This window comes from Cervus elaphus, chromosome 11, assembly GCF_910594005.1.
Source record: "Cervus elaphus chromosome 11, mCerEla1.1, whole genome shotgun sequence".
In the NCBI taxonomy this organism is placed as follows: domain Eukaryota; kingdom Metazoa; phylum Chordata; class Mammalia; order Artiodactyla; family Cervidae; genus Cervus; species Cervus elaphus.
The window spans coordinates 87597256-87619969 of NC_057825.1; the positions used below are offsets into that span (position 1 = coordinate 87597256).

At 38.7% G+C, this 22714-nt stretch overlaps 1 protein-coding gene and 1 non-coding gene across 2 annotated transcripts in view; one reads left to right on the forward strand and one right to left on the reverse strand.

The window, feature by feature from the left end:
• TTC27 (tetratricopeptide repeat domain 27) overlaps positions 1–22714 on the reverse strand; it is a 162266-nt gene that overhangs the window by 14615 nt on the left and 124937 nt on the right. The window contains exons 14-16 of the mRNA XM_043918283.1: positions 20038–20136; positions 16147–16199; positions 9632–9797 (exon numbers count right to left, since the gene is read on the reverse strand). Coding sequence (XP_043774218.1) covers positions 9632–9797; positions 16147–16199; positions 20038–20136 — 318 coding nt within the window. The remainder of the gene's footprint in view (positions 1–9631; positions 9798–16146; positions 16200–20037; positions 20137–22714) is intronic.
• TRNAC-GCA lies at positions 7683–7754 on the forward strand. The gene has a single exon. It is a non-coding gene; the product is annotated as a tRNA-Cys (tRNA).

Sequence of the window (22714 nt, forward strand, 5' to 3'; positions counted from 1 at the left end):
AGGCTGGTGGACTACAGTCCACGGAGTCACAAATTGTCGAGCACGACTGAACACACACAACAAAAAACAACTGCAGGTGGGCTGTTCCTGTGCGCTGCCATTGCCATTGTTACCGTCACATTTCACTGCCTATCTTTGTGCCTGAAGATCTTTCTCATACTGAAGCTTCTCTAGGTTAGAATTCCAGGGACAGAACTACAGAATCAAGGGAATAAACAATTTAAGACTCTAGAGATAAGCTGGATACTTTCAAAAGGGACTAAATCAAGTTTAGATGTCCATTAGTAGTATATGAAAATGTGTCATTTCATTGCATATCACCAGTACTGGGTTTGTGTGTATGATATTTTGTTCCACTAAAGATATATGCAGCTATTATTCTAGTTTTACTTTTATTATGTGAATTTAAATCTCTTTCTAAATGTTTGTTGAGTAAATATATTTCCTTTTTAAGATGTTTAAATTATTTCTTAATTTGTATGGAACTCGTTTTCCAATGTGGAAACAGTTTTACTGTTCATCTGCCTATGGAGATTACACAGACTACAAGCTGATGCACTAACACGTTGCTAGCCTCTTTTTCTAAACCCCAATTCTGTACACTGCTGGGAAAAAAGAGAAAGTTGATGAATCTGAAAAAGTAACAGCAAACACGTGGGAAATCCTGGAGAGACAGAGATTGGCTGGGTCCTGGTTTGGTGGAGAAGAGCAGTCCAGGGTGGAAAAGTACGAGGTGCCAAGGCTCACAGACGGCCTGGGAGCCTGGGAAAAGCTTTTTGGTTGTGTTCTCTTTTCCTTCCACACACTACTCCATGGGCCACTTGCCACCAATATGGAGAGACCAAAATACAACAGCGCCAGCCCAGTGTAAGCCAGGGGCCAGGCAAGTATAGCAGGTCAGCCCCCAACCTGTTGAGGTTGGATGGCAACTCAGGAAGACGGGCACTGGAAGAAAGCAGTGCCTGGCAGAGATCAGAAAGGTTTCCTGAGGAGCCAGGCCACTTGGGCGGTGGCGGTGGCAGTGGCGGTGGTGATGGGAGGGGGCAGCGGCAAAGTATTTCTAGGAGATGAGTTCCCCTCACCAGGAGAGGCACAATCTGGTCCCAGGCTTGCTTTAGGCCCTCCCACCAAGTACACATTACCAGTCGAAGAGCCAATATCTCCAGCGGAGGATGAGCCAATAGGGACAAAATCAGACATCTAAAAAGTGCAGCCGAAATGAAAGAAACACACTGAACAGCCTATATGAAAAGAATTAAAGGGGCATAGGGAGGAAAACTTGTTTTCATAATACATACCCTCAGGAAGATGAGAGGGAAAACCAAGGGAGATCCCCTGGGCAGCAGTATAAATGGGGAAGGAAAAGAGTGTAAGGACTGAGCCTGGGGTTGCTCACAGGGAGGGAAAGGCGAGAACAATCCTGCAAAGGGGACGAGCACGCTACAGCTGGTGGCCTAAGAGCGGTGACATTCTGGAAGCCAGCTAAAGAAAGTGCTGGAAGAAGGAAGAGGGATCAACTGTGCTAAGTGCCACAGACAGGCTGAGACACTGGAGGGCTGAGGGACGGGACATGGACACTGCGGCAAGATGCTTCTCCCAAGGGGTCAGTCCTGAAGAGAAGCAGAGACATGGGCTGGGGATTAGGGGTGGGGGACGGAGCATAAATTATTTGTGCACAGCTTGGAAACACTGAGAACTTTCCAAAACAAGTGCAGTGATAAATACATTTGTAATACAACATAGCTGTAGGGGAAATTTTAACCCACGGTGATCATAAGAGAAGGTCCACTTGCCTTTTTATCTGAAAACTAATCCTAATACTCTACCCCAAGGATCATTCTTTATTTAGTCTGTGGTTTTTTCTGGGGGTTCTGGACACCCTTGTGGATCTGATTGAGAGTTTTGAAACCTCTACCCAGAAGAGGTAGTTACAAAGCCACATACACAATTTTTTTTTTTTCCATGATATTTCGGGTAATCTCACAATCTTCTGAAGCCTAATAATAGATCCTTCTTAGAAATTCTAATTCATCCAAGATGGCCCGGGATTTCAGTCTTATCTCTCAGTACAGCATATGACTCAGTAAGTGCATTTCTCTGAAAAGCTTTCTTAAGTTTTCTATCAGCTCCCTCCTCCTTCTTCTTATTCCTCTGTCACTTTCAGATGTTCACATCTCTGGTACTGTGTTAAGTGAGGCCTTCGTGAGACTAGCTGAGGTATCGCCGGCATTCTCTAGAGGGTGCCTCTGTGCATGCTGCCTCTGCTTCCACCAAAGCTCCCAGTGAGGTGTGCGCTGGACACATCCCCTTACCTCTACCAGCCCCGCTACTCTCAAAGCCACTGCTTTCCCTCTGAAAAGGAACGCAAAAGTTGTGTGTGTAGCGGGGGTCGAATACTCACCCCAGATTCATGTCGTAACAGAACCTCAGGATGTGAACTCATTTGGAAATAGTTAATAGTAATAGTTAGGATTAAGTCACACTAGATTAACGTGGGCCCTAAATCCAAAGACTAATGTTCTTATAAGAAAAGAAGATGACACATAGAGACACAGGGAAGGAGATGAAGTAGGTGAAGAGGGAAACAGAGATTAGAATTACATTGCCACAAGCCAAGGAATGCCAGGAACCCCCAGAAGCTGGAAGAGGCAAGGAAGGTTCTTCCCTGGATCCTTTAGAGGGAGCATGGCCCAGCCAACACCTTGATTTCAATCTTCTAGCTCTAGAACTGAAGAGAATAGATTTCTGTTGTTTGAAGAAACTAAGTTTGTAGTAATTTGACATAGCAGCCCCAGGTAACGAATCCAGCAGTCTTACCTAGAAAGACCGAGGCAACACCGAGAACACTCAGACAAATGCCTCCTGGACATTTAACTGGCTTCTACTAATCCTCTTCCCATTTCAGCTCAGGAAGCACTAAATGAACAGCTGTCCCGTCTCAGCCTGTCTCCACTCAGTACGGTGACGTCCAGCCCTCTCATTGTTTCTCTCCAGTCAATAAGTCATGTCCAATTCTTTGCGACCCATGGACTGCAGCACACCAGCCTTCCCGGCCTTCATTATCTCCTGGAGTTTGCTCAAACTCATGCCCATTGATTCGGTGATGCCATCCAACCATCTCATTCTCTGTTGCCCCCTTCTCCTTGCTTCATATGTAGAAGTTTTCAATTCAAATCTCTCCATATTTGCCTTAATGGGGTATGACTTGTGTGTCCTGCATGATGATAAAGAACGTTTTCTCTACCCCCAAGCTTATAAAAATATTTTCCATCAAGTGCTTTTATGGTTTTACATCTTCCGTAACAGTAATGATGATAAGGATGATGATGGTAGCTATACTTAAACAGCACTTGTATGGGCCAGGTGATATTCTCTGCCCTCTTCATACAGCTATTTACTTAATCCTCACAGCAGTCCTGTGAGGTACTAATATCCCTATTTCATGAAAGTGAAGAACCAAGTGGTTTGTAACTTGCTCAGGTAGCTGGTGGAGGGAGCCTGGAAGCCCAGGCTGTCTAACCCCAGAATCTATGTTCTTACCTACAACATCACCCTGCTTCTCAAGGCATTTCAATTTAAATATTTTAACCAACTACTTGAATTTATTTCAGTTTAAGGAGTGAAGCAGAGCTTTCATTCTGAGTCCCAAATGCTTGGCCAACTATTTCAATGCATATTGAGTATTTTATTTTATCCCACAGATTTAAAATGCCATCCTTATCATGAACTAAATTCTCATACTTTCTTGAGTGTTTCTGAACCCTCTATCCTGTTTCATTTCATTCCTGTAGCAGATGTTAACTCTTTATATAATAAGGATATTATTAGCTTTTTATCTTTCCTACTTGTTACAAATATTTTGTCACATATTTTTTTCATGAAGTCATAAAAATTCCTTCAAGTTTTCTTTTCTTGCTTCAAAGTTCAGGAAATTTGGTAGGTACTCACTTGTATTCCTAGTTTTTCTAGGAGGTGAAAAAATATTTAGCATATATTTAGCCCATTTGGAATTCATTTGGTGTATCATAAAATAATCCAAGTATATTTTTTGAGCCTGGATGTTTAGAGGGATTTCACTTTAATGAGTATAAATAGCCCTGCAGTCCCTCACTTCCTAACTAAACCAATGCCACGCCACCAACTCTATGTCATGACTTCTAAATCCCTAACCCCCATCTCCAGTCGTTTCAGTGATGTGGCACTTTTCTTTGCATTCTCTTTCCTAAGCCTATTTCTCACATCATGTACCACGGAATGCAGCAAGTAGTGTGTGACTGTGGGGAACCACCACCAGCCCCTGAAGAGAGGTGAAGTCTTCTCACCTGGAGTAGCAGCGATCCTAATCTCCACAAAGAAGAAAGCTTAACTATTCTCTTCCCCAACACTAACCTTGAGGTCCTTGGCCAAGTCTCCCTAAAACGTCAGCCAAAAGCACAAGGCGTTGGTCCTCTGAATCCTGGAGGTCTTCACAGCAGGAAGGAACAGGATTGCCTCGGGTCCAGTTACAAACACTTCCAGGAGGGCTGGAGGCCAGAAATGAAGCCATTTCCGTCTCCCGGCTTGGCCACGTCCCCGCTCCACTTGGAGCTCTCTAAAGAACTTGCTCTGCTTCCTGGCCTGATAACCCTGACCCTTGGCTTCCCCACACCTCAGTTATCACAGAGAGGTAGGCAGCTTAACATTGTCTTTTTCACTCTTTCAGCAAAAGAAGAAAAAAATTCTTTGCGTCAGGAAATGGCATGCACAAGCTTTAGGTTAAATAGGCCAAACTTCAGCCTTCACATCTTGGCGTGACTAGTTGTAAACTGTGAAAGATCAGCTTTATTAGTTTCTCCATCCAGCCGCAGATACTTCAGCAGTAAAACAGAGATAACATCTACCGCACAGGGACAGAATCCATATAGAATACATCCATTCCCTCCACTCTGCTCCCTCACGTAAGCCCCGCCACCACTTGCTCTACGGCTTCAATCGAGTTGGCAATCTTTCCCACCGCCCATCAACACCACCTCCCTCCTTCCCCAAAGAGAAATCCACACAAAGAACAACATCCATAAGAAAGAATACATATTGTATGATTCTCTTTATACGACAATCAAGAGAAAGCAAAATTGAACTGTGGGGACGGAAATCAGAAAGCGGTTGCCTGGCTGAAGGGAAAGGGTGGTGGTTCAGCTGACTGGAAAGGGGAATAATAGAACTTTCTGTGGTGATGAAAATGTTCCATACCTGTTTTGGGAAGTGGTTCCATAAAAATACACAATGTCAAAACATATCAAACTTACACTTAAGATCTGTGCATTTTCTTATATGTAAATTATACCCCAAATTGGGGGAAAAAAAAAACAAACACCTTTGTCAGATATAATTCAAATGCAGAGTAACGCGATGGGGGAAATGTGTTGTTTAATATAAATCTTCTGACAAACTTCAAGGCATCATTCACTCAAAAAGACATGCCTAAATGTGATTCCTATATTTGATTCCTACTAGCTACATGACTGGAGAAGGAAATGGCAACCCACTCCAGTGTTCTTGCCCGGAGAATCCCAGGGACAGAGGAGCCTGGTGGGCTGCCATCTATGGGGTCGCACAGAGTCAGACACGACTGAGGTGACTTAGCAGCAGCAGCAGCTGTATGACTGGCCAAGTTACATAACCTCTCTGGCTCTTGTATTCATACTCTGTAAAATGAGGACTCTTCAGTACCCACCTCAAATACTGTATGCCCTGTACAAGATAATCCGTGGTAGTGCCAAGAACATAGTAAGCACTTGATATATGTTAATCGTTTTCCCTTCCTCTTCTATTTATAAGCAGCAAATGGGATGCAATAGGACAATACTTATATTCTTTTCCCAAAATGACTGTAAGTTAGCAAAGAAGAAGAAAGAAGAGGAGACAGGGGAGTGGGTGTGAGGGGAACAGGGAAGAGTAGAAAAAGAAAAAAATGAACAAATCAACATTAGAATTTATCCTGAGGAAAGAAGCATAAATATATATAAGGATTTATCTATAAGGATATTCATGGCACTATTAATAGTAGTAAATTAATAGTAGAAAACTGGAAAACTGAACAGGGACTAATTACACAAAAACACAAAACTAACTTTTATGATAGATTAATAAAAGTATGTATAATCCAGACATGAATATAAATATCTACTATTACAGAAAAGCATTCTTGAGCTATACTAATCTATGCACTAGTCAAAATTAGGACAGAGAGAAAAGGCAGGAAATGATAATGGCAGTATAACTATCCATACACTCTCTTATTACAAATAGTGAGAAAAACAATTTATAGCTGATTTGTCCTATGTCTGTATTAAAACGAGTATGAATTTACACACACACTATAGAAAAAAATTTTAAATGAAAATAATCATATCTATAAAGTAGAAAAAGAATAGACAAAAAGAGAATTTTAAAGCAAATTAAAATAGAATGAGGTCAGGTAGCGTCAAACATAAGAATATCAGAGTTTTTTTGAAAGACACCTGTTGCCAAACTTGCAGAGTCAAATTAAGTAAAATTATTTTAGCCAAGATAAAAATATTCCAGACAATCTATCAATTGTCTCTGTCCGTGCTGACGAGTGGTGAGAAAGCATGATGACAGACACAAGCATGTCACAAAGCTAAATATGGCTAAGCCCACACTAGCCTTGAAGACCTTCCTTCCATGATGACTTGACCACTATGGAGCGAGTTTACCCACACCTGCCAGAGACCAACACTGCCAGCAGCATTCTGTGCCACTTCTGGAGAGGGCTACTCACAGGGCCTTATATAAACTAGCAAACTATCTCACTGTGGCTGTTCCTCCATCTACACACCCAAAAGTTCTCTATTATAAATTGCTAGAGATGATCCTTTGACCTGAACACGTCACTGGTAATCTAGCCTTTATGTTCTCAGTATTATTTCCCCAAATCCAAATATAAAAATTAAGCAAAGAGCCATAACATCAGGCATCATTTAGGCACCTTACGCTTCCCTGAGCGCTTTGGTTACAAGCAGTATTTTTCCCTAACAGGAAAGATTCTCAGCGCTCCTGTGTGTGGCAGCAGTGCTGTGAGAAGGAAGTCTAACGAATCCGCATGCCACCCTAACTGTTTCTAAAACTACTGAACTTTTATAAAAACCAATTTCAAACTCATCAAAAGGAGGTTTGGTTCATATCCTGAATTTGAAGAACAGAAGAATTATAGGAAAAAAAGAAATTAAAGTATTAGCTGGCCATGAATTTAAACTAAATCCTAATAATTTTCTTTAGGTAGGAAACTACTAAATTTAAGTGAAATTAGAAATTATATAAGTTAAATAATCTGCTAAACCAGGTACAAGATTTTACTTGTACAATTTTACTATGGTACAATTTTACTATGGGTGAAAATTCTTATAATTAGATTTGCTGGAAGGAGTAAAAAACTGTGAATATGATCACTATAGCACATTTGGAAAATCTATTTAAAATAAAGATTAAATAAAAGCATCTCAATTTATGCTGGGACAAAGTTTTGTCTTTTTACTTTTTTTCCCTTTTCTGAAAATTGCTCAAAATGTATCTTTATGCATTCTGAACAAGTTTTGTGAAAGGGAAAAAAAAAAAAAGAATTTACTTCAAGTGTAAAATGGAATATACCAGCAATGCATCTTATTTACCTTTTCTCTGAGGCTTCCCTGGTGGCTCAGATGGTAAAGCATCTGCCTGCAATGCAGGAGACCCAGGTTCGATCCCTGGGTCGGGAAGATTCCCCTGGAGAAGGAAATGGCACCCCACTCCAGTATTCCTGCCTGGAGAATTCCATGGACGGAAGAGACTGGAGGGCTACAGTCCATGGGGTCGCAAAGAGTCGGACACGATTGAGGGACTTCACTTTCTTTTCACTTTCTTTCACTGAGATTTCAGATGGAGAAGGAAATGGCAACCCACTCCTGTATTCTTTCTTGCCTGGGAAATCCCATGGACAGAGGAGACTGGTGGGCTACAGCACATAGGATCACAAAGAGTCAGACACGACTGAAGCGACTAAGCAAGCATGAGACTTTAGAACAGCCTTCAGGAAGATTCCTCAGTAAATAAGGGTCTTTTAAAAAAAATTACAGTTGAGGTAAACAAGAAAACAGGCACTTTGGAATCTCTGTTCCAGCCTCAGTGGTTTGGCAACATACCAAGACGTGCTCGGAGCCTAGGGGCTGAGTGCAGAAGAGGAAAAGCCATCGCAACAGTGGCCAGACAGGCACAAGACGGCGGGGGTGGGGGGAGGGAGTGTGCACACAGGCCAGCAAGGCTCCTACCCTCTAGGAGGAAAAACTCCGCTATGCTTCCAAACACATTTTAAGTGATCTTCACGCAAAGCTCAAGTCCCTTCTTTCTATACTGGATGGTCAATATATAATTAAAAAGGCCAAAACAAAACAAAAACAAGGAAAAGACAAGTAATTGAAGGGGTCAACATAGCTCCTGTAAGTAGGTATATGGTTCTACTTAAAAAGTCACAGAACTGGCTTCCATTGTGGCTCAGCTGGTAAAGAATCCGCCTGCAATGCGGGAGACGTGGGTTCAATCCCTGGGTTGGGAAGATCCCTAGAGAAGGGAAAGGCTACCCACTCCAGTATCCTGGCCTGGAGAATTCCATGGACTGTAGAGTCCATGGGGTTGCAATGAGTCGGACACAACTGAGTGACTTTCACGAAGTTGCAGATCTTTAAATGAACTGCCCAGAACCTGAGCTTTAAAACAATTTAGCTGATTATATAGCTTAATTTGCAAAAGCATGCATACACATCAAGGGCTGCAGCTGAAAAAAACAAGGACCAGAAAAGGTAAATTTTGGAACAGTTAGAGTATATATATATATATATATAGTAAGTCATGAGAGTAGTGAGATATTATCATATATTATATCTTATTTCTGCTTTTACATAATTCCAAATTCACTAATAGCATATGTTGATAACTGCATATATAATGTTACATTTTCAAGCCCCCTGACTTTGTAACCTGTAAGCTCATGGACACTCTAACTTTATACAGTCTCTTCACAAATTAACTCCACAAAAGGTTTTTTATATTTAATGCTATTGGATATAAAACCCAGGGCCTTCAAGACTCCCACAGTTTCTGAAAGGATATAGTAATTTTTGTACTGTGTTAAGAGTTCAACCAGTTCTGACTTCATCCTAAGATGAAGACCATCTTATTAAACAGTACAAGGAAAATGTTAGTCTTCATTTCTATATTGTTCAAACAATCTGAAAGTATACAGATGACTGTTTAATGAGTGAATAAATGAGTATGGGATTTATTCCAGCTATTACACAGAGATAACCAAAGTAATAAATTAACATAAGCATAAATTTCTACAAGCTGACTATATACATGTAAACCACATATTACTGAGTCATAGTGATATTTAGTCTATGATTACATAAACATATTTGACAATGGAATGTCAGAATTAATATGTAACTAAGCATATTCAACTACACAAGAAAAGTACTCTTTTATATATTACTTGAGCTTAACAAAATTTTCCTGTGTAGAGTCAAAGGAACAATTTATATTCTATAATCAGGTATTAATATTAAACACAAACTGAAATAACAAAATATCAATACCCTACCTGAGTATCTTTGTATTTGTCTCGTAAGTCCAAGAGCCGATGATAAGCTTTAATGGCTTCAGAAAATTCTCCAACATCAGTGCTAGTGAGAATGTAGTTTTCCCAGATCTGCCAATGTTCATAGTTGCACTTGAGGGCTTCTTGTAATGTTCTAAAAGCTTTTACTCTATTGAAGGTCAAATAAAAAAAAAACAACCCAATAATGAATAATCATAGCTAAATAAGCCATACCTAAACGTATAAAACGCTAATGTGAACTATCAGTCCTTAAACATTCATGTTAATAAACAGCATTAGAGGTCCAAACAACCCAAAACCACCCCAAATTTCCCTAGTAGGGAATGGCAAACGAAACAGGTAGAAATTGGGACTTCTCTGGTGGCCCAGTGGTTTAGACTCCACCTTGTAATGCAAGGGACACGAGTGAGATCCTGGCTGGGGAACTGAGATCCCACATGCCTCGGAGCAAATAAGCCCACGTGCTGCAGCTACTGAGCCCGCATGCCACTACTACAGAGCCCATGTGCTGCAATGAGAGTCTGCATGATGTGACCGAGACCCAACACAGCCAAATAAATGAATAAGTAAAAGTTAGAAATGAAATAAGAATAGGGATACACGAATAAAAACCAAGTAGAAAATATGAAATTGCAAAAGACATTAAAAACAACAAACCAAAAAAACCTCAACATGTGACAAAAACTAGTTTCACACACAGAGAGAATTGATAAACTCAGAGATAGTAGTGAGAAATTCAAACGAATTCAGATTTAAAAATAAAAAGAATAATAAAGACACAGAGGGAAGAATGAGAGGTAAGATTCAAGTACACATTCCATAGACATTTCAGAGTAAACAAATGAATATGGTAGGACACTATATTTGAAGAGATAGTAACTGACAGTTTTCCAAAACTAAACAAAGATCTAAATTCTATGATCAAAAGTGTATTTTGTGTACTGAGTATTCTCAATAATGGTAAACCAACACCTAGACATATTATGTGAAACTGCAGTACATAAAGGTAATCCTAAAACCTATAAAAGAATGACAGAGAACAGTAGATATTTCACAAGCAGCAAAAGATGATAGAAGAAAATAAAACACTACCTATAGAGTGTTAAGTGAAAATAACTGTTAGCCTAAAATTTTATCATTAACTAAACAACACTCAGGAATAAATGCAAAATCGAAAATTTTAACATGTACAAAAAATAGGAAACTTTACCATTGGCCCTTACTTAAAAGAACTATTAAAGGGTCCCCTCTTGCAAAAATTATAGGACTTTCAAAGAGAAGAAAAGGAATATAAGAAACATTCAAGGATGAGAAGAGAAACTGAGGAAGCATGTCAGTAACTTAATTATTGAGAACAAAAATAATTATGAGTTGTGTTTTTAGTAAGTAAATCTAAAAGTTTGTAGACTATATTCCTTGCAACTAAATAAAAAATCAACAGTAAATACAGACTTAAAAAAATATATGCCTACAAACTTAAAATGTACTCCTAAAGTAAAGACACCAATGAGGGGGCAGAAATTCATATTAGAAAGTACAAAATATTTAGAATTTAAAGAAAGTATTATATATCACTATTGCAAGGTATAGTATTTAGAGACAAAAAGCAGTATTTAGAGAAAAATTTATAATTTTTACATGGATTGGTTATAATTATGAAAGATGGAAAACGAGTTAAAACATTCAACTTAATTTGATAGAAGAACACCAAATAATTCTAAGAAAGAAGAAAAGAAATGTTAAGAAAGAAACAAATGATCAACAAAACCAAAAGTTGGCTCTTTGAAAAAAAAAATAATGAAACAAATGTCTAGCTAAATTCCATTCAGTTCAGTCGCTCAGTCCTGTCCGACTCTTTGCCACCCCGTAGACTGCAGCACTCCAGGCCTCCCGGTCCATCACCAACTCCCGGAGTTGACTCAGACTTAAGTCCATTGAGTCGGTGATGCCATCCAACCTCACCCTCTGTCGTCCCCTTCTCTTCCCGCCTTCAATCTTCCCCAGCATCAGGGTCTTTTCAAATGAGTCAGTTCTTCACATCAGGTGGCCAAAGTACTGGAGTTTCAATTTCAGCTTCAGCAACAATCCTTCCAATGAATATTCAGGACTGATTTCCTTTAGGACGGACTGGCTGGATCTCCTTGCTGTCCAAGGGACTCTCAACAGTATTCTCCAACACCACAGTTCAAAAGCATCAATTCTTAGGCACTCAGCTTCCTTTATAGTCCAACTCTCACATCCATACATGACTATTGGAAAAGCCATAGCTTTGACTTGACGGACCTTTGTTGGCAAAGTAATGTCTCTGCTTTTTAATATGCTGTCTAGGTTGGTCACAACATTTCTTCCAAGGAGTAAGTGTCTTTTAATTTCATGGCTGCAGTCACCATCTGCAGTGATTTTGGAACCCAAAATAAAGTCCGCCACTGTTTCCACTGTTTCCCCATCTATTTGCCATGAACTGATGGGACCAGATGCCATGATCTTAGTTTTCTGAATGTTGAGTTTTAAGCCAACTTTTTCACTCTCCTCTTTCACTTTCATCAAGAGGCTTTTTAGTTCCTCTTCACTTTCTGCCATAAGGGTGGTGTCATCTGCATATCTGAGGTTATTGATATTTCTCCCAGCAATCTTGATTCCAGCTTGTGCTGCAGTCAATACGCCAGCAAATTTGGAAAACTCAGCACTGTCCACAGGACTGGAAAAGGTCAGTTTTCATTCCAATCCCAAAGAAAGGCAATGCCAAAGAATGTTCAAACTACTGCACAATTGCACTCATCTAACACGCTAGTAAAGTAATGCTCAAAATTCTTCAAGCCAGGCTTCAACAGTATGTGAACTGTGAACTTCCAGATGTTCAAGCTGGATTTAGAAAAGGAGAGGAACCAGAGATCAAGTTGCCAATATCCGCTGGATCACCAAAAAAGCAAGAGCGTTCCAGAGAAACATCTGCCTTACTGACTGTGCCAAAGCTTTTGACTGTGTGGATCACAACAAACTATGGAAAATTCTTCAAGAGATGGGAATACCAGATCACCTAACCTGCCTCCTGAGAAATCTGTATGCAGGTCAAGAAGCAACAGTTAGAACCGGACATGGAACAACAGACTGGTTCCAAATCGGGAAAGGAGTACGTTAAGGCTGTGTATTGTCACCCTGCTTATTTAACTTATATGCAGATTACATCATGATAAATTCCATTAGAATTTAGAAAAATGGTATAAATAAAATTAGTAGCATTTTAAAAAATCATGAGAACATCACAGATTATGCAAAATGAGTTAACAAGTAAAAAGCCAAATAAGTCAATATAAATGAAAACCAGGTTAGGTGGTTTTTACAGATAAAGTTTATCAAGCCATCACAGAATCCTTGCCTTATCCAAGCTACTTCAGAAAACAGAAAAAGACTTAAAAACTTGATATTGACAAGGAAATCAACAAAACTTCATGTCACCTATTTTAAAAGTTAAACATCTCAACCATCAGAAAGATTCTTAATGTGTTACTCTACTGGCTGAACAAACACTATAGCTCCCTTAAAGATAAAAAATGTTTTACTGGACAACTATAGTAACCTCTTTCAAGTGTAAGCTATCTGTCCCTTGCCAACAGCCTTTTTGAATTTGCTTTGCTAACTTAAGACCACGAGGTCCACATCTCTTCTGCTGAGCCTAACACTGTTTCATCAAGACTTCCCTTTTGCTGACTTCAAGGCAAATTTTAGAGGTGATGATGGAGGTTCTGCTGGCCGACGCAGGCCATTGGTCTGAGAGTCACCCACTTAAGAACTTAAAAAGAAGTGTGCCCATACCATCAGTAACTTTCTCAGCTAGTCACGGAACACACAAATCATTTAATCAATGGTATTGATTGAAATGACTTCTTTACAATTAGTCTTTTAGTCTTTTCATAACAACCAATTCACTGCAGTTTAGTTTTGTATTCTCTACATTAAACAATTTACCTAAAGTTGTCATGGAATGTACTGATTCATTTACCCCCGACCCACCCTCCTTTATAGTTAAAAATGGAAGTATCCTTGCTCTAACACTTCTTCATATTCAGTCACAAATTGTTTCTATATAATTTTTTTCTGTTTTTCCCCTTTCTCCACTCCCTCTTCACACCTCACATGTGATAGCAACTGTGGACTGAGAGATTCCTGAGGTGGACTGAGATTCCCGAGGTCTCCCATCCACATACAGGTAGGGATGAAGTCATCCTATTGGAAAACATGTCAGCCAGCAGCATCCCACACCAGGATTATCTTTTTTCCTGTGTGTCCTCCTATCCTCTAATCATAGTTGCTTGGCCCACAAAATTTTTGCAATAAAATTCTGTTTTTTTGGAAAGTATGACTTCTTTCTAGGGAGCTTCAATTCTGGATTCATTTATCAAACCATGATGGTGTGATAATGCACTATGACAATTATATAGGAAGATGGAAAACTTTCCCTCGGGACTGGTAGAGACATGATGCCTAGGGGAATCAGATGAAACAGGGAAAACAGCACGTTAGTAAAGAACCCAGCAACAGTAGAGGGAGAGATGAAGGAGTTTAAAGGGTCACTTTAAGGCAGGGATAGGATTCTTTTGAGAGGAGGAGTAATGATTTGCCCCTGCAGTAACAATCTCATGAGTGAAAAATGAGCTATGTGTGGAGCAGCGGCAGCAAAGAAAGCAAAGTAAAATGGCAAGAATAAAGGAGTGATTTACCTCTGACCTTACAACCCCGCTTTTACACAAAAACCTATTCAGGGAGCTGCAGGAAGACAAAACAGTGTCAAAGAGAAGCTGAGGAGCAACGCGCAAGAACCACCAAGAGAGAAAGCAATTAGAATTCTGAGGATTAATGGGCTGGAGGACAATGTAGCACATCAAGAGCCCTGCTACATACACTATGATCAAGATCACCAGAAAAACCCACAGATCATTCCACGGTTACGACAGGGATTTTCCTTCCCCTTGCTTTACACCAAAAGAGTCTCTAGGGAGTTTTAACACAATCAGTTGCAATCAAGAACATAATATTATTTTCCAAAGAGCGTGGGGGAACAAACAGTACTTTATTTATGTAGTTATCATCCGAGAGCAGCAGAAGCATTTCATGATCTCGATGTAATGTGGATTTAATGATATCTCCAGAAATACTCATGAATCCACAAAGAAAACTAAGTTTGAAAATAAGGCCAAACAAAAAAAGAAATATATCTACCCTTTCATTTATTTAAAACTAGGATCACAGCCACCCTTGCCCTTCCCTTTCCTTGGCTCTCTGTAGCCAGTCAGTAAGCCCAGTTGCTTCCCCCTTTACAAACTGGCCTCTGCCCCTTCTTCCTCCAGGCTAGCTCTCTCCTGCCCGGACTAGTACAACAGCTGTCTCCTAACTGGCTCCCAGCCCCCAGTTTCCTCTCTAGTCCGTCTCACACACTGTCATCAGATAAATTTCCCTCTTCATGAAATCTCCCACACTGAAATCTCTGGCTTCCTATTACCAACAGGATAGTCTCAACTAGTTAGTCGGATAATGAGAACACGCGGCCATCTGACCCCAACTGACCTTCCCAATCTCATCTCTCACCACGGCTCTCACTAGTCTCAAGCTGGACAACTTTACTTCCTGTCCCCTAAAGTGTGGCATTCATGCCTGTCACTCTGCTTTTGCTCACCCAAATTCAGAAGGCTAAGCACAGCTATTAACAACCATTTATTTCCAAAGCCTGTCCCCTCTACCAATTCTTCAGATTATAGCTCGAGTCCAGCAATCTCTCAGAAGCGTTTCTGAACCAGCATCACACATGTTCTCTCCTCTGAGATCCTGAGGACTACACAAGTGTTGGAGAATGTAAGTGTTCTACAGATATCACCTACTATCATAGCCCTCTTTGTGCTTCTCATTGAGATTTACCACATATGACCTAGATTATTAATCAATTTTTTAAATAATGTGGCATAACATTTTCTAAACCCACACTCCTTGAAGTCATTGGTTCATACTTCTATTTCTCAATAATGGCCAGTACACAGCAAGCAATCACGCACTGCAACAGGCTGGAGGGGTGGACAGGGTGGGAGACGTGAGGGAGGTTCAAGGTGAAGGGACATACGTACACCTGTGGCTGATTCATGACGATGGATGGCAGAAACCAGCACAATATTGTGAAGCATTTATCCTCCAATAAAAAATTTTAAAAAAAAAAAGAATCTATCTGTTGAGCTGACTAAAGGCATGCTTGCTTTTATCAGGTAATGAAATTTAGGACAAAAAACTTCAAATAAAGAGTTAAAAAAAATTTATTACATACTAAGTGATTTAAAGAAATAAACTACACTTAGAATGCAAATGGCTAAATTAAGTCATTGTAACTCAAAGATACTGGTAGGAAAGGGGAAAAAGATAACGAGTAAAAGCACAATGTATCACTGTTCAATTGAAGAAAATCTCATTCATTTATTTTGGAAGCAAAGTTCTTCATCTTTTTTTGGTGTACTTACTTTTGTTTTAATCGGATATAAGAAGTTGATAAATTGTTCCAAGCTTCAGCATTCTGAAATGATAGAGAATTCAGTTACAGACTATTCTCTCCTTTAGGTATAATTGCTGCCAAAAAAAATATAACATATTTTCTTAGCTCAAGATGTGCTTTTATGATAATTTTCAATAAGGTATGTTTAAAAGTAAGTATGTTTAAAATTAAGTAAATTTTAATTAACATTTATAATTAAACAACATTTATAACTTTTAAAAAGTCACAAAAACAATCAACAGAATGATATAACTGTTATAGCCCTAATTTGGAATTTAGAAAAGATTCTATTTTCAAATTTAGATTTACAAAATAGTTGGGCAATTTACAGCAGTATTTACATAACATATAGATTAATTACAAATCTAAAGCAGTGCAGAATATTGTTTTTCCTATCATAAAAGGGTTTGCTATTTTACCATCATCCTTTATCAGACAGGAGAATAAAGGAGTATGTGTTCTCCAATGTTAAGGCTACGTATTTCATCAAACACATTTCCCTACCTATTCCTCTATACAATGACAAAAATAAATTAAAGCCTCTGTATAAATGTTGATTCTAACAAGAATGATATAAATTATGCTTGTTCTTTTTTGTTGCACATTTTATAAAACACAGAGTATGTAGTTCTGAAGTTCCAAAGATACAATTTAAAAATTAATGGCAATGGACCTCTGCTTATAGACAGAATACAGTTAGGACCAGACTAGTCTTATTACCATAAAAAGATATCTAACTGGACAAAATTTTAGGAGACAACTGCTTTTGAGAAGTTGGACAGTGGGCAGCACAGGACTGTGGTCCCTGAGAGGAGGGCTGCGGGGGTGTCTCAACACAACCTGCACTTCTAGCTAGAGGCGCTCAGAGGGCTGCAGCACAGGAAGACAGAAAGCGAACAAAACACAGCAAGCCTTACTGAAAGGAAGAAAAAGGTTCAGAGTTCAGAGCTGCAAAAGTGGTTGAATTTGCAAGACAAACTACCAGGGAAGAGAGATCTGTTCAGAGAATAAGCTCCAGAAATCTCAATAAGCAACTCCTTGAGTCCTTGGCTGAATACTAAGCTATACTGTGCAGGGCAAAACTTCTAAAAGCCAGATAGGGAACCAGAGAGCTGTGAGCTGAATGGAGATTCCAGGGGTCACACAAGTGCTGGGAGCTAGTCAAGTCCCAACCAATCTTAGTGGAGAATTCTTACTGATCAGCCGTGGGATTAAATTCAGCCCTCAAAATGTTATACCTCAAGAGAAGGGTGACTGCAACTCTAGAATAAGGACAACAACAAACCTACTCTAGGCTGAAAATTAAGCTGATCCATAGTGAAATTAACCAAATGCCAAAAAAACCCTCTACCTTCTTCAAGGGAAGACAACAAAACTTAGAAACTCAACAACATAGCATCCACAAGTGTAGGATGTGATAATAAAAAAAAAAAATTGGTAGACAGGCAAACAAGCAGGAAAATTCATCCATAACCAAATTAAAAATCAGTTAATAGAAATAGACACAAAAATTAAGGAGAGATTGGAATACACATGTAAAAACTTCAAAGCAGTTGTTATAAATATAATCAAATATTTGAAGAAAACATTAGGGAATCTCAGTAGAAACACAAAAATTGTAAAAAGAACCAAATAAAAATTCTTGAACTATAAGAAAGAAAGCACATTATCTGAAACAATGTTACTTTTTGAGATGTAATTGATATACAGCATATACAGTTTTAGAAGTACTACATAATGATTTGGTACATGTATATATTTGTGAGGTGATTACCACAATAAGTTTGGTGAATATCCACCACCACACACAGCACGGTAAGCTTAATGACTAGGTTTAACACTACACTTGACATAAACATAAGAACTAAACCAACAAAACTCTTAGAAAAAAAGATAAGTTAATCTTCATGACCTTAGATCTGGCAATGGATTCTTAAATACGACACCAAAAGCACAAGCAACAACAAAAAAATTCTTAAATGTGACACCAAAAGCATAAGCAACAGGTTGGACCTCATCAAAATTAAAAACATTTGTACTTCAAAGACACTATAAGAAAGTGAAAAACAACTTACAAAATGGGAAAAAAACATTTGCAAATCATATATCTGATATGGGGCTTATATCTAGGATAAAGAAAGAATTCTTCCAACTCAACAATAAAAAGACCAACAACCTAAATGGGCAAAGGATGTGAGTAAACATTTCTCTAATGATACACGAATGGCCAATAAGTACATGAAAAGATGCCCAAGATAATCAGCTGTCAAAGAAATGCAAACTGAAACCACAAGAGACTGCCTACCAGGACAGCTACAGTCAAAAAGACAGTAATGGGTGCGAACGAAGACGCTGAGAGATTAGAACCCGTATGCCCTGCTGGCGGGGATGTAAAACGGTGCTTTAGAAAACAGTCTGGTAGTTTCTCAAAATTTGAACACAGAGCTAACATGATTCAGTAACTCTACTACCAGGCACCTACCTAAGAGAAATGGAAACATATGTCTACACAAAAACTTGTAAGTAAATGTTAACAGCAGCATAATTCACAGTAACTATAAAGTGGAAACCATCTAAATGCCCATAATTGATGAATGAATAAATAACATGTGATATGCTCATACAATGGAATATTATTTGACCATAAAAAGGAATGAAGTGCTGATATATGAGACAACATGGATGAACTGTGGAAACATTAATCTAAGTGAAGAAAGCCATCAAAAAGACTACTCATTGTATAATTCCATTCATATGAAACATTTAGAACAGGCAAATGTATGGAGACAGAATATCCATTAGTGGTTGCCTAAGAGTGGGGGTGGGAGGTGCAAGTGGAAAGTCTCTGGGTGAAATGGGGAATGATTGCTAACTGGTACAGGGGTTTCTTTTTACAATAATAAAAATGTTCTAAAACTGTGGTGATGGTTGCATAATTCTGAACACACTAAAGAAGAAAAAAAAATCACTGAATTGTACACTTTAAATGGATGAACTATATAGTATGTGAGTTATTTACCATCTCAGTAAAGCTGTTAAATATTTAAAGACCATAAACTACCAAAAAAAGAACTTTCTAATAATGCAATTAACAGGCAACCCATATTGGGGAGTGGCAAAACATATGTGACACTTTGCTGTATATTTCAGCAAGGTATATTTTTTAACTAAAAAACTATTTTATTAAAATTATTTTCTAAACAAAACTATGAATACCTTAGATATTATAAGAAAAAACTTATTTCTAGATTTATAAATCATATACCTTGGGGCATGACCTTCTACCAACGGTACACTTTGCTCCAACACAAAAGGAATGATGTTCTTTTTCTTAGACACAAAAACAATAGAAAGTTTGAATCTTTCTGCCTTATTTGCTCTCTCCTTTTTTATTGTGATAAGCTAGAGAGAAAACTGCTGCAAAGGTCAGGGAGTTCAGCTCAGTGCTCTGTGAGGACCTAGAAGGGTAGAACGGGTGGGTGGGGGTGGGGAAGAAAATATCGGAAGGGGATACATGTATACATACGGCTGATTCATGATGTCACACAGCAGAACCAACACACTGTAAAGCAATTATATTCCAATAACAAATTTTTTTTAAGCTAATAGAAAAAGCAAAAAAAAAAAAAACCCAAAAAACAACCCACTTGAGATCACCCTCTTCACAAATTTTTAGGTGCACAACACAGTACAGTTAACCATGGGCACAACGTTGTACAACAGATCTCTAGAACTTAATCATCTTGCATAACTGAAACTACATACTTGCAGGAATTGCTGTTCTGAACTACTGTATAGTTCAAATAATTTAAAGAGTACCAAAGAGCTGTGATAAGGAAAGAAGACCAAACAAACTTACGTCGGGTTCCAGAGTCACACACCGCTGAAATGCCCTCGCTGAACCTCCGTAGTCTTCCAAGGCCAGATAGGCACAGCCCAGAGAAAACCACACTCCGAGCTGCAAGACCAAAAGACAAGTCATTCAAATACATAGAGACATTTATAGAATTAATCTGAAAATTCCTTAGGATGCTATCAACAAACACACTACACTAGTAGTGTACAGAGCTATATCATAAATATTGCCTTACATTTTATCTTAAACTAGAACACTTAGCTATGGAGATGGTATTTTTCCATATAACTTTCAAAACTAGTTCAAAAATGAAAGCATGTGCAACACTGCACATCTTTAATTGAGAAAGACTCATTTGTTTTAACCGACTCCATGAACACAATGGAGAGCTCTGTTGATAAGCCCTGATATGGTAAATTAACTTTACGTTTTTACTGAGCATCAATGTAACTATGTAAAAAGTATACAAAGCATCAGCAGATTCACAACTGATGAACGTATTACAAACTTGAGAGGAAAAAGTTTTGGTTCCATCTTCAAGTTAGACCACAAGTACACTTTTGCTGTTTAACCAAGAGCCAAACTGCCCTGGCATGTACCTGCCTAGGCATGCCTGAAAAAATTTAGAAAAAGTAGGCTCAGAATCTGGATTACCAAAGAGTCATTCAAAGTGGAAAGCCTGACTTAAGTCAGTAAGATTTGTAAATTTAGAGATGTAGAAAACAGGTAACTATGAGGGGTGGGATGGGGACGGAGGTGAGGGGGGGGGTTAGGACGGGGAACACATGTACACCCGTGGCTGATTCATGTCAATGTATGGCAAAAACCACTACAATATTGTAAAGTAATTAACCTCCAATTTTAAAAATATATTAATTAAAAAAAAAAGAAAACAGGTAAGTAGGAAGTGGCTATTGAGAATTACAAAAGATTCTTTACATCATAGGGTTTCCTTAAAATTCAATAGCCTCTATCAAAAGGAAGATAAAACTGATAAAAATTCAATGAAATTAGTCAGAAATGCAGCTATTACAACTCTGCTTTCCTCTCAGATATAGTCAGTAAGGCCAACGGTAGAATGAATTCTGCTTTCTTACTTTCTCTGACTTCTAGTATGAGGGCAGTGAGCCAGCAGACAGACTTGAACACTGCAGGGTGGGAAAGGAAATGAGCTGCTCTGTTATCCGTCCATGGCCTTCCACAGAGGCGGACAGGAGGCTGCCCCTACCCTCCCCCCATTCATACAAACCTCCTTCCATATAGCTAGTTGAGGACTGAAAGTTCTTTAAGCAGATAAAGATTTTCAGCCAATAATTAGAGATAAGACTTAGAAAGCAAACATCCCTGGGCAATTTAACACTTTGTCTTGAATTCACAAGAGGCTATAAATAACTGCTATCTGCAGTCTTTAAGAGAACAAATTTTGTTAGAAGCATAGGTAATGGCTGAAAACAGGGTGTGTGTGTGTGTCTGGGAGTGGTGGGGGATGCAGAGGTTGAAATTAAGTTAGAAGTTCCCTTTTCTCAATCAAGGGACTCCAGCAACTTAAAAAGTAGCTCATTACACTTTGTTTTTGTCTGGTTATTTAAAGAATTAAATGAAAAGAGTTCCAATGCACTAAACCACACTCACTGAAAGTGACTCACTCTGAGAGGGCCTAAAGTCTGATGCTACTGTATAAAACAAGATTACTTCTAATCTAGTCGAAAGTTTCAAAATCTGTGTATTACAATCCATCATTTATAAGGTGCCTTTTTTTTCCATTTAACATCTCTGAATGCTAATAACCAACAGCTCATCAGACTTTTACTGTGTGTGTTCTCACTCGCTCAGTCGTGTCCGCCTCTTTGTGGCCCCAGGGAATGTAGCCTGCCAGGCTCCTCTGTTCATGGAATTTTCCAGGCAAGAATACTGGAGTGGGTTGCCATTTCCTCCTGTAGGGAATCTTCCCTACCCAGGGATCAAACCCCCTTCTCTTGCATCTCCTACATTGGCAGGTAGATTTCTTACCACTGCGCAACCTAGGAAGCCAGCATTTAATTTTCTATACAAGGTGGCACTTAAAATACATGTGCCTCTTACAAGTGACAGCATGTTATACCCTCAAAGAATCGTGGCAGAAAGTTTACTTGGAATGAGGAATACCTCATCCTGCGATCAAATCAAGAAAAATGAGAAGTGCCCACAAAGTTCTCAAAATGCATATGCCCTGCTTGCTTCCTGCATCAGCAAAGAACAAACTGACAACAGAACTATTTCATATGTGTCATAAAAAACAGTTAGTATAAATTCAATATGAAAATAAAAATCAAAAATTTATTTTTCAATCTACCTCAGAAGACAAAGGTTATATAAATGTCTGAAATCAGCAACTATCTTACAGCTCCAACAGAAGCTGGTGATGAGATTACTATGTAAGTTTTTAAAACAAGTCAATGCTTTATAAAAAATGTCTTAATACCAAAATAAGTTTAATGAAAATCAAGCAGATGACAATTTAATATATAGTATTATGACTCTCTTTTCTTTTTACTCTTAATCATTTGTGTAACTGCTTCAATAATTTACATCTAAAAAAATTCTAGGATCATTAATTGCTAGTAGGTTTTCATCTACTAATGACAAATAATTAAGATGGGAGATGACTTCTGTATACACCCTATTCTTTGAATCGTGAAAT